At 47.6% G+C, this 17,810-nt stretch overlaps 1 protein-coding gene across 5 annotated transcripts in view; it reads left to right on the forward strand.

Moving 5' to 3' along the window:
* Positions 1-17,810, forward strand: part of SLC7A8 (solute carrier family 7 member 8) — a 67,042-nt gene that overhangs the window by 45,876 nt on the left and 3,356 nt on the right. For 2 of the 5 annotated variants that reach the window (XM_021099240.2, XM_003128550.7), the window contains 7 exons: positions 3,108-3,233; positions 6,381-6,534; positions 7,141-7,264; positions 9,747-9,850; positions 13,941-14,037; positions 16,276-16,425; positions 17,626-17,803. In XM_021099240.2, the coding sequence (XP_020954899.1) occupies positions 3,108-3,233; positions 6,381-6,534; positions 7,141-7,264; positions 9,747-9,850; positions 13,941-14,037; positions 16,276-16,425; positions 17,626-17,803 (933 nt within the window). Of the gene's footprint in view, positions 1-3,107; positions 3,234-6,380; positions 6,535-7,140; positions 7,265-9,746; positions 9,851-10,887; positions 11,915-12,578; positions 14,038-16,275; positions 16,426-17,625; positions 17,804-17,810 lie in introns of all 5 variants that reach the window. The other 3 variants (XR_014810838.1, XR_014810837.1, XR_014810839.1) reach the window with 3 other exon arrangements.

Consider the following 17,810-nt stretch of genomic DNA (forward strand, 5'->3'; position numbering starts at 1 on the left):
TTTTGGTTCTCCTTATATGACACCGTCTTGGATTAAAAAAACTCCTCCACCAGGAGTCATGAGTCCAGGGCAGCATAACCACCCTTGAAGTTGTGTTTTCTGCTGCTCTTTCTGTGAAACCCACTGAGGAGGTTCCTGGGGAGCAGGGAACGTTGGCATGTGTCGTAGGATGTGTGGACTGAGTTGAACTTGGAGGACTAATGAACTGTGGCATTTTCTTTATTGAGTGTTAAATGTTTATTGAGCACCTACTATTTGCAGGCACCAGTGCTATATATACCCTAGGGTTAGAAACAGGGAAAAGTCACAACTGCCTTCCTAGTCTACCAGAAGACAGAGAAAATGAAACAGTATTTTATTTTATTTATTGGCTTATTATTTTTGCTTTTTAGCACTGTACTCACGGCATATAGAGGTTCCTAGGCTAGAGGTCAAATCAGAGCTCTTGGCCTACACCATAGCCACAGGAAAGCAGGATCCATGCTGTGTCTGTGACCTACACCACAGCTCGCGGCAACACCAGATCCTTAACCCACCCACTGAGCTAGGCCAGAGATCGAACCCACAACCTCATGGTTCCTACTCGGATTTGTTTCCACAGTACCACAATGGGAACTCCAAACAGATAATTTTAATACAAAGAAATAAGTGTCAGTCTTAGATATTAACAGTGGTCTGGGCATAGAGGAGGGAGAAATTTCATTCCTTGTCTACAAGACACAGCTGATATATCTTCCCGGGCAGATGCCTCATCAAGAATAAATAATAAAGACTCACAGAACAGGCGACATTTGAGCTAGATCTTGAAAGATGAGAAGGAGCTTGCCAGCTAGAGATGGCATAGGAAGGTTACAGATGGATAACAATGTCAGGTCCCTATCCTGTGGAAATGTTCTAAGAATCAAGAACAGTTGGAAAATACTTGGAAAGTAAAAGAACAGTTTAAGAATAAAGTATTGATATAACTTGATCTGCCGTTCAGGTGAAGTCAGAGGCCTTATTAGAGGCTTGAGGAAAGAGAGTCTTGTGCTTGTATGCATGTGGCTTGCAGCCTTGGAAAACTGGGGGGCATTCTAGTCACTGTTGCAGGGGAAGAGGAAACGAGAGGATTTTAACTTTATCCCTTATTCTCAAGGACTTCATGACTACCAGGAAATGGGGTCCTGTCCCCTGGGCCCCTGGGGGTTGCTTAGGGAGTGTGGTGGTAAAACTCTCCAAGCGTTCAGCCTCTGAGCTCTCTGCCTGTCTTTGGAACTTCCATTTTGTTGGCATCTCTCTCTTTTTTCTCCTTCTTAGGGCTGCATATGCAGCATATGGAGGTTCTCAGGCTAAGGGTCAAATCAGAGCTGCAGCTGCCGGCCTACACCGCAGCCGCAGCAATGCTGGATCCTTAACCCACTGACCGAGGCCAGGGATAGAACCCACATTCTCATGGATATTAGTTGGGCTCATTACCTCTGAGCCACGATGGGAACTCCTTGTTGACCTCTCTGTGGGAACCCTGTGACTCCTCGCCCTACCCGCCACTAAAGATAGAGGGATGGTAGCAAATAAACACATGGAACATGCTTAGCATCATTAGTCTCTCAGGAAATGCAAATCAGAACCTCAGTGAAGTACCACTACACACCCTTTAGAATAGTCGGACTTTTGGGGGTTTTTTTATTTTTTTCATGTCTTCACCTGAGGCATACAGAGGTTCCCAGGCTAGGGGTCCAGTCAGAGCTGTGCTGGGCCGGGATTGAACTTACATCCTGGCACTGCAGACACTGCCAATCTCATTGTGCCACAGTGGGAACTCCTAGAACAGTCAGACTTTTGAAGCTGGTAATACTAAATGCTGACAAGGAATGCAGAGGGATGGGAATGCACATTGCCGGTGGGACTGCAAAATGACACGACCATTTTGGAAAACAGATTGGCAGTTTGCTATGAAGTTAAATATAATATATATTCACCGTATGACTCAGAATCCCATTCCTGGGTATTTACTCAAAAGAAATGAAAATCGGAGCTACAGCTCCGATTAGACCCCTAGCTTGGGAACCTCCATATGCCGTGGATACAGCCGTAAAAAGACCAAAGACAAAAAAAAGAGAGAGGAAGAAAGAAAAGAAAACTCAATGACCTCTATCAATTCACTTGTGCAAGTGTTTATATAATGGCTTTATTTATAATAGCCCCAAACTGGGAGCCTCCCAAGTGTCTTATCTGCCGGTGAATAGAAAACTGATACATTCATATAATGAGGTACTACTTGACAATAAAAAAGATCTATTAATATAGACAGCAATATATTATTACAATAATATAAATCAACTATACTTTAATAAAACTTTAAAAAATGAAAAATACATATATACAGCAGCATGAATGGATCTCAAAAGTACCGTGTTAAGTGAAATAAGCCAGACACAAAAAGGTACCTATTGTATGATACCATCATGTGACATTCTGGAAAAGGCAAAACTATCAGGACAGAAATCAAATTGGTCGTTTCCAGAGGTTGAGGAAAGGGACTGGCCTCAAAGGAGCACAACATATAAGAGAACTTTTGGGGTGTTCTAAATAGAGGGCATGGTAGTTACACAACTGAAGACATTTGTCAAATCTCATCCCCCGTACACTTAGAATGAATTTTACTATATGTCGATTATGCCTTGGAAAATGCAGTTAACAAAGAATTCTCCTAAACTTCATTTCCCCAAAATCAGGTTTAAAAAGATGACCTACAGGATGCCACCAGCTGTTCAGGGCTCCTCTTGAACGAATGATATCTTGAAAACAGAGCCTATGCTCATGCCCTGATGAGAGGCTGATTTCCCCCCCCAAAGCCACTGCCCACATTTTCATGCCCACTTCTGGCTTACAGCCTTGGGCAGGGCACGTTCTGATGAAGCTCTCATGTGTGGCACATCATCCCCATTGGTAACCCAACCTATTAACCTGGGCAAGGTTTCTGGACACTGGGGCTGAGCTTGTGACATATTTGGTTCACCTGTTGCAGTCAAACCATCGGGGGCAAGGAGCGTTTCCACTTCTGTGCCAAGGGACTCCTACAGCCTCCTTATGGCCCTGAGGGTATGTTTGGGGTCTGTCGTTTTCAGTGCTCCTCACATGGGTCAACTGTTCGAGTGTGCGGTGGGCCACCCGAGTTCAAGACGTTTTCACAGCTGGCAAGCTCCTGGCCCTGGGCCTGATCATCATCATGGGAGTTGTACAGATCTGCAAAGGTGAGTGTCCTCAGACCTTGCCTCCCCTTGTGTATGCCCACCCCCTCCACTGTCTCTGGATGCATGCACATTCTGAGACTTCCAGTTCTTTCCTTAAGTGACTTCTCTTCTTCCCTTGCTTGACGAAGGAGACGAGAGACCATTTTCCCCAGGGTGGCTGGGAGTCAGGCACGCTCCCGTCCCATGTGCCAAATGCGGTCCTCCCAGGCTGACCTTATGGCGCCAGTGCAGGTGATGAAGAGTTCAGACCTCTGGAGTCCTGTTGCCCTTTCGTCCCAGCTCCGGGAAAGCTCTTTGTGTCTTATATTGTATTTTGTCCAGACCTTAAAATGGGAGACAGAGGAGATTTTTTTTATACATTTCCAAATTACTCATAATCTCTACAAGAGAGAGCTCTCCATTCCTGGGGCCCCTGCCAACATTCCCCATTGGATTTGGTCCTTTCCAAGCCGCAGCCTGTATTTGGTTTCCATGGGACCCGTGGCAGCACTAGACTCTGCCCAGTGTCATTGCCTCCTGAAGAAAGTCAGATGACAAACAGGGAAGACCTCCCACCCGCCCACAAACCCTGGGGGCAGTGTGGGGTGCCTGGATTTTGACTCCAGAAAACATAATTAAGGTTTGTTATATAATGTGCCTAATTATTTTCATCCATTGGATTAAATTTTTTAGCAGGTTATATTGTTTTTAGGAATTTAGATGTAAAGAAATCACTGGGCTATGTTTTCAGAGATAGTGAGTTCCTCCTAAGCTGGTCCCATTGCTTTCTCCTCATCACTCTCCTCTCGTTATTTCCTGTCCAAATGCTCAATTATAGATGGAGATGTGGAGATGTAAAGTGTGATCAGTTACTCAGTGTCTCACTGTGATCTTAGCAGCTTTTTTTTTTTTTGCTTTTTAGGGCTGCACCTGCGGCATATGGAAGTTCTCAGGTTAGGGATTGAATCGGAGCTACAGTTACCAGCCACAGCCACAGCAACTCGGGATCTGAGCCATGTCTGCGATCTATGCCACAGCAACGTCAGATCCTTAACCCACTGAGCGGGGCCAGTGATTGAACCCAAGTCATCATGGATACTAGTCAGGTTCATAACCCGCAGAGGCACAACGGGAACTCCCTTAGCAGCCTTTCTTGAGGGCCCACTGTGTGCAGGATACTGTGCTGAGGGCTGGGGAAGCAATTGAAAAGCTCTTCACTGAAGGATCCTTGTCTTCAGAAGATCTATTCCATGAAAAGGGAGACTGAACGCATGCCTTAGGAAGAGACAGAAGGATATTGACAAAGAAAGCAGAACAAGCTTGAGCTAATAATATCATGGAAGCTTATGTTTGAGTGTTTGTGGTTCTTGATGCCTTCTTCATGAAAATGTGCAAACTTAGATATGAGGGAAGGTGGTCAGGAGACTGCTGGTAACTCCAGCCCTGCATCTCTGAACCCTAGCAAGCTAGCTCCGATTTACCTTGCCCTGTCCAGGGACCTCCCCTGGCCTTTCCTTCTGCTTTTTAAAAAAGGAACTTTCCGAGTTCCCATTGTGGCTCAGCAGTAATGAATCCAGCCAGTATCCATGAGGACTCAGGCTCAATTACCTTGAGCTGTGGTGTAGGTCGCAGAGGCGGCTTGGATCCGGCATGGCTGTGGCTGTGGCATAGGCCGGCAGCTATAGCTCCAATACAACCCCTAGTCTGGGAACTTCCGTATGCTGCAGGTGCAGTCCTAAAAATTAGACAAAAACAAAATAAAAAAGGAATTTTTGGACTTCCTGTCGTGGCTCAGTGGTAACGAAACTGAATAGGATCCATTAGGCTGCATGTTCGATCCCTGGCCTTGCTCAGTGGGTTAAATATCTAGGCGTTGCTGTGAGCTGTGGTGTAGGTCGCAGACACGGTTCAGATCTGGTGTTGCTGTGTCTCTGGTGTAGGCCAGCAGCTGTAGCTCGGATTAGACCCCTAGCCTGGAAACTTCCATATGCGGGTATGGTCCTAAAAAGACAAAAAGACAAAAAAAAAAAAGAAGGAACTTTCATTCATCTGTCGATGGATGTTTGTTTCCAGGTCTTGGCTGTTGTGAATAGTACTGCAATGAACATACGGGTGCATGTATCTTTTTTGATGAAAGTTTTGTCCAGATACATGCCCAAGAGTGGGATTCCTTCATCATATGGTACTTCTCTGTTTAGTTTTCTAGGGTGCCTCCATACTGTTTTCCATAGTGGTTGCACCAGTTTACATTCCCACCAACAGTGCAGAAGGGTTCCCTTTTATCCACACCCTCTCCAGCATTTGTTATTTGTAAACTTACTAATGATGGCCATTCTGACCTGACTGGGTCACTTTGCTGTATAACAGAAATTGGCACAACATTGTAAGTCCACTATAATTTAAAAGAAAAAAAAAAAGGAGTTCCTGCTGTAGTACAGTGGGATCGGTGGCATCTCTCCAGCACTAGGATGCATGTTCGATCCTTGGCTCAGCACACTGGGTTAAAGGAGCCAGTGCTGCTCCAGTGTAGGTCACAACTGTAGCTTGAATCTGATCTATGGCCTGGGAACTCCACATGTTTCAGGGTGGCCAAAAAAGACAAAAAAAAAAAAAAAAAGGAACATTCAGAAATATGCTTTGAACCTGAGCCCCCATTTGGACTTGGGAGGGTTCATATGGAGCCAACCTGCTTGAGATGTTAATTAATATCAAAAAGTATTCACTATGGAGTTCCTGTCTTGGCTCAGTGGTTAACGAATCCGACTAGGAACCATGAGGTTGCAGGTTCGATCCCTGGCCTCACTCAGTGGGTTAAGGATCTGGCGTTGCTGTGTTGTCAGTTGTAGACGTGGCTTGGATCCCAAGTTGCTGTGGCTCTGGCGTAGGCCGGTGGCTACAGCTCCGATTGGACCCCTAGCCTGGGAACCTCCATATGCTGGGGGTGCAGCAAGTACTTACTAAAGACCCACTTTCAGGTAGCAATGTACCCCTCATATAGGCCCCATTTGGACTCATCATTCCTATGTCCTGAGGGGTCCTGTACCTATATTTCTCTGTGTCTTTTGGCCCCACGTCTCCAATATGTGGGGTTCACTGGAAATGGGGGACCAGGGGCTACTGGGCCTCTGACATATCTCTCTGAGCAGCCTCCTGCCCCTCTGTCCACAGGACAGTACTTCTGGCTGGAGCCAAAGAATGCATTTGAGAATTTCCAGGAACCTGACATTGGCCTCATCGCACTGGCTTTCCTTCAGGGCTCCTTTGCCTACGGAGGCTGGAACTTCCTCAATTATGTGACTGAGGAACTTGTGGATCCCTACAAGTGAGTTGCAGCAGCCCAGCCCCACCCCTCTCCTTTCAAAACCTATGGCACCTGCCACTGGAAAGAGGGAGCCAGGTGTCCAGTGCCTGCTTCTCTCCTCAGCCCCCTCCTGACCATGAAGAAACAGTTCATTTCCTAGGAACTTAGACCATTTGCCATCCACCTTGTGAGGATAAAAATGAACCAGAGACTATCCTAGAGCAGGTTAAAAGCTACAAACGGTGCTGAGATGACACCACTGGCTTAGAGAATGAAATGTTCCATGAGAGATTCCAAACATCTCACCTGTCTCTTGACAGGCGGGTCTTTGTGTCTTGAGGTGGGTTGGTGGGGGTTGGGGGGGTTCCAGGGGTGCATTGTAAAGATTCTGGTCAGAAGGAGATCACCAGGTATGGAGCATAATCCCAGCCTAAGCTGGGAATTGAATTTCCTATCAATTATCCTGTCCATATGGAGAACAAATCCACCCCCCAGGGAGAGAGAGCATCATAGAAGCCTGTGAGGTCAGCTTCAGGCAGAAAGACAGAAGGCACTCCTGGACCCTGTGACGAGGCAGGTGGTCCCAGGTGCCAGGCCTTCCCGATCTCACCTCCTCTCCCTCTACAGGAACCTTCCCAGAGCCATCTTCATCTCCATCCCACTGGTCACATTTGTGTATGTTTTTGCCAATGTCGCTTATGTCACTGCAATGTCCCCCCAGGAGCTGCTGGCATCAAATGCAGTCGCTGTGGTAAGAAATCAAACTCGGGGAAGTTCCCTTTGTGGCACAGTGGGTTGCGGTCCAGGCATTGCCACAGTTGTGGTGCAGATCACCAGTGTGGCTTGGGTTCGATCCTTGGCCTGGGAACTTCCACATGATATGGGTGCAGCCAAAAAAAAAAAAAAGATCAAACTCAGGGAGAAATTAGGAGTATGGGATTAACAGATACACACTACTATATATAAAATAGATAAACAACAAGGACCTACTGCTGTATAGCACAGGGAACTATATTCAATATCCTGTAATGGATACCTATAATGGAAAAAACTATATATATATGTTATATATATATATATATATATATATATATATATTCTTGAATCACTGTGCTATACACCTAAAACATTGTAAATCAACTCTGTCAACTAAAAGAAGGAAAGAGGGAAAAAAAGAAAAATCAAACTTCAATACCTTCAAACCAGGAATGGCAACATTGACTTGCTGGTTTTAGCCACACCCTCTTTTCCCCCAATACATGGGTTTGTGGAACTGAAAGACATCACACCTCCTCAGGGCAGAGGGAACATCTTCAGATGACCAGGCTGTAGCTAGAACAGCAGCACTGAGTCATTGCCACAGCCACTGTATGTCCTACAAAGCCGAAACCGTTACTCTCTGACCCTTCACAGAAAAATATTTGCTGGAGTTCCCTTCGTGGCTCAGTGGTTAATGAACCCGACTAGGATCCATGAGGAAGTAGGTTCAATCCCTGGCCTCGCTCAGTGGGTTAAGGATTCAGCATTGCTGTGAGGTGTGGTGTAGGTTGCAGACGAGGCTTGGATCTGATGTGGCTGTGGCTGTGGCATAGGCCAGCAGCAGTAGCTCCGATTCAACCCCTAGCCTGCAAACTTCTATATGACGTGGCTGCAGCCCTAAAAAGCAAAGAAAAATGTTTGCAGACTTCTGATCTAGGGCACCTTAAGCCCTAAGTGTGATGACTGTGTAAAGGAGACGACTCCTCATGGAGTTCCCGTCATGGCTCAGTGGCTAAGGAATCCGACTAGGAACCATGAGGTTGCAGGTTCAATCCCTGGCCTCGCTCAGTGAGTTAAGGATCCGACGTTGCCGTGAGCTGTGGTGTAGGTCCCAGACGCGGCTCGGATCCCTCATTGCTGTGTCTCTGGTGTAGGCCATTGGCTACAGCTCCAATTCCACCCCTAGCCTGGGAACCTCCATATGCCGTGGGATCAGCCCAAGAAATGACAAAAAAAAAGACAAAAAAAAAAAAAAGGGAGATGACGACTCCTCGGAAAGACAGGCTTGCACAAGATGCACCATTTCTCTCTTCTTCCATATCCTCACCTGGGCAACCTGACTCCTTCCCTCTTCAGGGAAGAGTCTGTGCGGGTTGTGCTCTTCAGGGAAAGACATCTTGCAGGTCCAAGGCATCAGAGTCCTTGATATCCGGGAAAGACCCGTGAGCCGAGCAGTTCCCTCGTGTGACTGCACCTGGGTCCACCTCACCCCCACCCCTGTCATCACATGTCTCATCTCTAAAGAAAGAAGCCCTCCACTGTCCTGTGGCAGCCTGTTCACATGACTACTAACCCTCCCCATAATGTGGTATAAATTACATAAATACAAATGTGCTATAAATCGAGTATGTACTTGCCTCAGAATACAGGAAAAGCTGGGCCTCCAACATTTCATATCCTTTTTTTTTTTTGTCTTTTCTAGGGCCACACCCACAGCATATGGGGGTTCCCAGGCTAGGGGTCTAATAGGAGCTGTAGCCACTGGCCCACACCACAGCCACAGCAACATGAGATCCAAGCTGCATCTACGACCTACATTACAGCTCAAGGCAACGCCGGATCCTTAACCCACTGAGCGAGGCCAGGGATTGAACCCGCAACCTCATGGTTCCTAGTCGGATTCGTTAACCACCCACTGCGCCACGACGGGAACTCCATTGTATCCTTTTATGAAGGATCTAGATGAAGTCTAGTCTATAGCTTCACCACCATTTCTTTTTCAACCTAGGTAGTGGTTTATTCTTGTCTGCTTTTCCCCCAATATCTTCTGTTTCTATGAATTAGAATTTATCTCTATTTTAATGATAGGAAACCTGAGGGTAGGGTCTTCTAAATATTGAGCTAAGATTTTGGAGATCCCATTGCAGCTCAGTGGTAACAAACCCAACTAACATCTCTGAACACGTGGGTTTGATCCCTGGCCTAGCTCAGTGGGTTAAGGATCTGGCATTGCCATGAGCTGTGGTGTGGGTCTCAGACACGGCTCAAATCTGGCATTGCTGCAGCTGTGATGTAGCCATCAGTGAGGGAAGTGGGGGTGCAGGATTAGCTGGGAAGCTGTCATCTCTCCTTTTAGGACCTTAGCAGAGCAACTCAGCAAAGGTGGGGATGGGAGGGAGGCTTCCCAGCAGCGTCTCGCAGATGGGAAGCTGTAGCCTCTCCTTTTCTGCTCACCCCTTTGTTTTCTCTCCCAGACTTTTGGAGAGAAGCTCCTAGGGGTCATGGCCTGGATCATGCCCATTTCCGTCGCCCTGTCCACATTCGGAGGAGTAAACGGGTCCCTCTTCACCTCCTCCCGGTGAGTGTTGTACAAGCCCTTCCCATGCCAGGGGCCACTCTGCTGTGCATACTGCTCTGTGTATGTGGCGGGGGGCTTGTCTCCGTCAGCAGGTGTCTGTGGGCACCTGGGTCGCGCCCTTGCAGAGGGTTTTTGCTCACAGCAGGATGTGTGTGTGTGTGTGTCAGTGTGGATGCAGAGATCCTGTGCTGCTCGTGTGGTTATGCGTGACATGCGTGGCTTTACCTGCTGTGGCAAGAAGTGCCATCCCACCTCATGTCCAGAGGAGCAGAGGGCTGAGGAGGCCCCTGGTTGTGCTTGGCAGCAGGATGGCATCTGAGGCTGCAGCCTCAGTGCTCCCTTTCCACTCACCTGCAAGCAGGCTGTGCTGGCTGGAAAGGAACCCCACTCTAAAAGGGACCAGGAGGGACCCATGTCCGGGGCCTCTGGGCTGGCCTCCCATGAAAGTTCTGGGCCCAGGCTGCAGGTGGAAGGGGCTAATCTTTGAGTGCCCTGAGGATGCAGGCTCTGCCCCCTTATACAGAGAAGTGGTTGGGGAGGCCTTTGTGTGGCCACTCATGAGACTAGGGTAGAGGGTCTGAAGTGAGATGGATGGGGAAGAATGGTAGGAAAGCATTTGTCCAAAGCCATGTCCTCCACCCCCCAAACGCTAAGGGAAGCCAGAAGCATGAGCGGGCCCACGAGTCCCCAGCTCCCACCTCCACACATACAGAAGCCTGGCCCCTTTCTTGATGTCCTTCTTGCCGTCTCCAATTGCTGGATGATGTCCATTGCTGTGGTTCAAGGAGTCCTCCCAAGGTTCTTAGAGAGCCCTCTCCCCTCCAGGGCACAGTCCTGCTCAAAAGAGCAAAAGCAGTGAGCCCCCAAGTTCACCTGCTTCCAAAGCCACCAATCACATCACGGAAGAGTTCCCGTGAAATGACAAAGGAGTGCCATGTTTTCAGGACCCAGGGCAGGAAAGAGGGAATGTGGGCATCCTCTGTACCCCAGGGCTCTCCGACACTCACCCAGGGCAACCTCGTGTGCGTGTTACACAGGAGCAGTGGCCACCTGGAGGCCCCAGCCGAGGGCGAGCGGTGGAAGAGCAGTGACCCATGAGGCTCCCTGGGATCTATTGGAGGAGAGTGACTGGCTACAGTCGCTTTAGAGTGGGGTTTGTCCCTCGGGCAGGCCGAGCAGCGGTCTGCATGCATGCGGTCTAGCTGTGCGTGCATGTAGGAGGCACTGGCCCTGGTGAGCTCAGCCTCGGATTCAGAGGCACAGATCACCTAGCAGGTCTCTCCAACGCATCTTTTGAGTTCTGTCCTTCCCCTTTTCCTTCCCTCCTTCCTTACTCCTCCTTCCCTCCTCCTCTCCTCTCTCACTGTTTTGTCTTTGGGGAGTATGGAAGGGATGACCCTCCTTGAGGAGAGGAGTGTGCGTCGGTGTGTGTCATGCTTAATGTCATGTCTCCTCGTTGTCGGCCCGCTGGGCAAGGATTGTCTCTTGTGAACTTGACTTGTAAATGCCGTTGGACCTGCCAACTCCACTTGGTCCCGGCTGCATGTGGAGGAGGGTTGTGAACGCAGGACCCTGGTTATGTGCATGGTGGGGCCCACAGAGCACCTGGGGCTCCGTTGGGTTCATGAGGCTGCACCGCAGAGGGGCAATGCCCTGTGGCTGCATGAAACTGGTGCACATGGTGGGGCCAAACTTCCGAGGAGCCTCTGCTAGTAGCTCTCCCTTCCCCAAACACAAAAGACAAAGTGACAGCTCTCTTCAGACCACCCAGCTTGCTGATTCTGTGCCTTTGTCCCCATCACACTTTCCCCTTCCTCTCACCCCTTAGGTTTTCCTTTTCCTACAGAATCATAGAGAAAGCAAAAGTCTAATACCCACTAAGATGTAAATGACTCCTAACGGTTTTAACTACTCTCTTTTCTTTTTTAAATACTTTTTTCCCCCCTTTTTAGGGCCACACCCATGGCATATAGAAGTTCCCAGGCTAGAGGTTGAATCAGAGCTGGCCTATACCACAGCCACAGCAGCATGGAATTGGAGCCTCATCTGTGCCTTACCCCACAGGTCACTGCAATGCCAGGTCCCCAACCCACTGAGCGAGGCCACGGGTCAAACCCACGTCCTCATGGATACTAGTCAGGTTTGTTACTGCTGAGCCACAACAGGAACTCCCAGGAACTATATGCCACAGGTGTAGCCATAAAAAAGGGGCGGGGGGGAGTTTTTTAAAATTTTTTTCTAAACTTAAAATAATTTTTATTCTAGTTATGTTTCCTGTCTATTTAAATGTTTTTAATTTATAAAATCTAAGAAAGGAAATTTTGGAGTTCCCATTGTGGCTCAATGGGTTATAAACCCGACTGGTATCCACGAGGATACAGCTTTGGTCCTTGGTCTTGCTCAGTGGGTTAAGGATCTGGTGTTGCTGTGAGCTGTGGTGTAGGTCACAGACAGGCTCGGATTTGACTCCTAGCCAGGAACTTCCAAATGCCATGGGTTCAGCCCTAAAAAAAAAAAAAAAAAAAAAGGAAAAAAGAAAAGGAAATTTAATTTACTCATAATTCTACCATCCAGAGGTAATCACTTGGTATTTTAGTGTTTGTTTTTATATGCCTGTAAATAATATATTAATTAATTGGAATCATACTGTATGGAATTATAGGTTTTTTTTGTTTTGTTTTGTTTTTGTCTTTTGAGGGCTGCATCTGTGGCATATGGAGGTTCCCAGGCTAGGGGTCTAATTGGAGCTGCAGCTGCCGGCCTAAGCCACAACCACAGCAACATAGGATCCGAGCCACGTCTGTGACCTACACCACAGCTCACAGCAATGCCAGATTCTTAACCCACTGAGTGAAGCCAGGGATCGAACCCACAATCTCATGGTTCCTAGTCGGATTCATTTTCTCTGCACCACAGTGGGAACTCTGGAATCATAGTTTTCTATCTTGCTTTTATCATTTAATGTTATGAATATTATTATATATTTTTTCAAGAACAATTTTTTTTTTTTTAAGGGCCGCACTTGTGGTATATGGACGTTCCCAGGCTAGGGGTCAAATCAGAGCTACAGTTGCCAGCCTACACCACAGCCATAGCAATGCCAGATCCAAACCACATCTGCAACTTATACCACAGCTCACAGCGATGCTGGATCCTTAACCCACTGGGCAAGGCCAGGGATTGGACCTGTGTCCTCCTGGATTCTAGATTCGTTTCCGCTGAGCCACAACAGGAACTCCCCCAAAACATTATTATTATGACTACATGATATTCCATCTTATAGATATACCATAATTTATGTAATCATCTCCTACTTTATGGCATTTAGAATATTTCTAGTCTTTTTTTATCATCAGAATATCTTGTATGTACATCTTTCACTAACTTTCTGTTCATTTCTTTAGGATGGTGTTTTGGGAATAAAATAAGTAGCTTAAGTTTATAAATTTTCTGGTAAAATTCACATGCAATAAAATATACAGATTGTAAATATTCAGACTGATGGAGTTTGGGCGATTGTGGGCAGCCATGTAACTACCGCTCAATTTAAGATACAGAACATTTATATGCCTTAAGTTTTCATGTGTCCCTTTTTGGTCCATCACCTGTTTCCCACCCCTGTAGAGGCAAATATTTCCCAGCTAGGATAGGCTTTCCATGTACAATTTAGTCCTCATATTTAAAAGAACCTGTATCCCTTGAGGGTGACAAGGCACATTTTTTAAAGGATTAAGACATCAGGCAAAGGAGAGAGGCTACTCCTGCAGTGCTCTAAGGCATTATGAGAGACCATAGAGTGACAGCCACCAGTAACCTGAAGCTACCCAGACCACACTCAGGGTCTCCATGCCTCAGAATCCATCCACTTATCCACTGATTGCGTCTGGTTTGCCTGCATCTGCATTGTGAATGGGGGTCCTGTGACTAGTGGGCTGGAAGGTGTGCATGAGAAGGCGGGTGCCTGACTGGAAGGGGGGAATGTTCCTGTGTGGGCAGAAGGTGGGCATGGATGAGGGAGCCGGGCTGGAGAGGGAGCTTCCTTGGGCGGTCCGTGGGCCATCCCAGGCTGACCTGCTTTTCTCTCTGCCAGGCTGTTCTTTGCTGGAGCCAGGGAGGGCCACCTTCCCAGCGTGTTGGCCATGATCCATGTGAAGCGCTGCACCCCAATCCCAGCCCTGCTCTTCACAGTAAGGGCCCCTCCCCCTGCCAGCCCTACACACCACTCCCTCTTTGTGCTGCTCTGAGCTGGGAGTTCACACTTCCCACACACACCCCTCTCACCCTTGTGCTCCTAGGTTTCTTTGGGTCTCAGATAATCTAGTAAATGATATACACGGGCTATTCAAGCGATATAGCAAGGAAAGACCCTGAGTCCTGAACTACCTTAAGGCTCCTCAGCCTGGCTCATTCCATTCTCTTATCCTTTTGGGTCAGACTGAGGTAACTACCTCAAGATTCGACAACCTCACGGGCTTGGTCCGTGCCCCGCACCTGTTACCAATAAGGTCGAAGCTTTGGGCCTCTGGTCCTGGCCAGTCATTGCATATTCCTACCCCTCCCCATCAGCCCCACAAGGGCAACGTCACTGAAACAGATTCAGTGTTCAGAGTACATCAAATAGGAAAAATCATACAGAAAGAAGACTGATAAACCAGAAATGGAGAAAAGGAGAATTGGGATGGGGGTAGAGTGACCCTGGAGGAGAATTGCTTAGAAGGAGAAAAGAGAAGGAGCAAAGACTTGTTCCTGGTGAGTCTTTGGGATTATTTCTGGATCCTGAATAAAACATGGAAAATGCCTTTGGTCCACCAGAGAAGCAGTTAGTCCAGGAGAGTGGTGCTCTCAGTAGTCAACTTACTGTACCTTAGGGGGAATTTCATTTATTATTTACTTATTTTCAATTAAAAAAAATTTGAGAGTTCCCGTCATGGCACAGCGGAAACAGATCCGAGGAACCATGAGGTTGTGGGTTCCATCCCTGGCCTCGCTCAGAGGGTCCAGGATCCGGCGTTGCAGTGAGCTGTGGTGTAGGTCACAGATGCAGCTCAGATCCACATTGCTATGGCTGTGACTGGCAGCTACAGCTCTGATTAGATCCCTAGCCCAGGAACCTCCATATGCCGCAGGTGCAGCCCTAAAAAGACAAAAGAAAAAAAAAGTGTGTGTGTGTGTGTGTGTGTGTGTGTGTGTATATGTATATGTATATATACTTTTATATATATATACTTTTTTTTTTTAAATGGGCACACTTGGTATCAGGCTAGGGACTGAACCCGAGCTGCAGTTGCAACCTGCGCCATAGTTACAGCAAAGCCAGATCCTTTAGCGCATTTCACTGGGCCAGGGATCAAACCTACACCTCCACAGCTACCCATTTCGCTGTGGTCAAGTTCTTAACCCACTATGCCACAGCAGGAACTCATTAGGGAGAATTTCAGAATGTCTAGATATAGGAAAAAGGTCATCTTGATTGGTTGGTGGCTAAAGGCAGCTGGAGAGCACTCAGTACTTGCAGTAGGCCATAAACTTTTTTTCAACTCGAGCCATTGGAGCAATCCTAAGACTGCAAGGCAAGTACAGTAAGAATCTGGCTTTTTCATCCAATCTTCTCAATTATTTCACCATCAGATTTTACAGGAGAATAGAACCTTCTTTTGGCCTTAACAAATTAGCAGAGGAAAAGAACATGGTTCCAAGAGAGCCACTGAGATGATTTTGAAGCTGGAACATGAACTTTATCAAGAAATTTTCAAAAAAAATTAAATACATAAATAAGGGAGTTCCCATCGTGGCTCAGCGGTTAACAAATCTGACTAGCATCTGTGAGGACCCTAGCCTTATTCACTGGGTTAAAGATCCAGTGTTGCCAGGTGCTGTGGTATAGGTCACAGACACAGCTCAGATGTTGCGCTGCTGTGGCTGTGGCGTAGGCTGGCAGCTGTAGCTCCGATTGGACCCCTACCCTGGGAACCTCCATATGCTGCAGGTGCGGCACTAAAAAAAAAAAAAATTCCCTGGGTTAAATGAGTTAATATTTGTAGAAATGCTAAAAGTAGGGCCTGGCACTTAGGAAATGCTATATAACTACCTATTTTTTAAAATATTTATTTATATATGTTATGTATATTTATATTTTTTATATTTTTATATATAGACAGTTTCTGTTCTGATTGATTAGTGCCCGTGCTGTACTCTGGCTCAGTGTTTTGATATCACCCCTGCAGTAAGAAAGAACTTCCTGGTGACAAAGGTGTTAGCAGTGGCCTGGGTTTCTAGGAGAGGTTGTAAGGTCTCCATTTGGACAGATTCGTTGTAAAATGGCATTGTCTGCCTAGAGGCAGGGGAGCAGCCCCCACCTGTCAACAGCTGCTCCACATCTCCCAGTGCCTTTCTGATCACTGATGAGCTTCTCCCACTCCCCCCAGTGCATCTCCACCCTGCTGATGCTTGTCACCAGTGATATGTACACGCTCATCAACTACGTGGGCTTCATCAACTACCTCTTCTATGGCATCACGATTGCCGGACAGATAGTTCTTCGCTGGAAGAAGCCTAACATCCCCCGCCCCATCAAGGTGCGAGAACCTCCCTCCTCCACTGGTTCGGGTTTTTAAACTACCTTGTTCTCCCTGCTGACGACAGCTCCTCATCTCCACAGTGGTGAGAGACCCTTTGGGAAGCAAGGGTCACTTGCCAAATGGGGCAACCGTTTCCATTCTCCACTGGGGACAGGACCAAAGCAAACTGCAGCTGGAGGGATCGGTTAGATGAAGTGATACCCGCATCATGTCACCTCATTGTTTCCTACAGCTCTAAGCCTTTTAAAAGTCAGCTGATTTTTCCTGGACCTTCTAATCGGACCAATCTCTTCCTTGCCCCTCCTGGTAGCTGGGATCACTCACACCATCTCCCTGTCTCATCCCAGAATGAATTTCCTTCTCCCATCTGCCTGTCCAAATTGGGAAATATTTTCCATGCTCAAGGACCTCTCTTCCTTGAAGCTTTCCAGGCTACTTCAGCCCTCCATGATCCTCCCTTTTTAAACTACCATGGCCCTCCACATCGTCGGGTGTCTGGTGGACCTACTGATTGCTGCAAGAAATAACTTTGTGATAGGAACAGAGGAAGTTGCTCAGAATAACATGTGCTGGAGTGCCTGCGGGTTCTCCTGCAAATTAAAAAAACAGAGTATATCCCTAAGCTATTTAAACAATCCTATTCGGGAAGCACAGGGAGACTAGATGCTTCTAGAAGATTCTTCCAGCTGAGGAAGCGCAAGCTCACCAAATCTGTGTTCCACTGCCACTTTCCTTCCACTCTTAGCCTTGAGGGAAGAGAAAGTAGAATAACCCCATCTCCCTGCCACATGCATACCCTCTGAGAAGAGAGGACAAGGAGGAGAAAGGCAGCTGAGTCTAGGGTCTCAGAGAAGACTCTGCAGGGACCTCCCGCCTGTGAGGGTGGAGCCCATAGAGTTTGCTTCTTTTTGAAGTAAAGTTAAGGCCCCGGGCTGTCTTACACGGCAGTAGCTTTCCTGTTTTCACAGGATTTGGCAGATTTATCTTCTCAAACTGCTTGAAACAAATTGGGACTGACCCTAGTGAGAGGGAGGGTCATTTGCCACGTGCCCGTGGAGGACCCTGCCTAGAAGTGGGGGAGGGGCAGGCAGGCCCAGCTTTGCCCTCAAAATGCTTCCCTGTGGGTGAAGAAGAGAGAGGGTACCTGATTCTGGGGGCCTCAGGGCCCACGCAGCTAACAGCTCCTCTGATCCACAGGTCAACTTGCTGTTCCCCATCATCTACTTGCTGTTCTGGGCCTTCCTGCTGGTCTTCAGCCTGTGGTCGGAGCCCGTGGTGTGTGGCACCGGCCTGGCTATCATGCTGACAGGAGTGCCCGTCTATTTCCTGGGAGTTTACTGGCAACACAAGCCCAGGTGTTTCAATAAGTTCATTGGTGAGTT

Source organism: Sus scrofa, chromosome 7 (assembly GCF_054392235.1).
Source record: "Sus scrofa isolate SSC_HxYL_T2T_F1_AM1 chromosome 7, Sscrofa_HxYL_maternal_Yorkshire_Landrace_v2.0, whole genome shotgun sequence".
Classification (NCBI taxonomy): Eukaryota; Metazoa; Chordata; class Mammalia; order Artiodactyla; family Suidae; genus Sus; species Sus scrofa.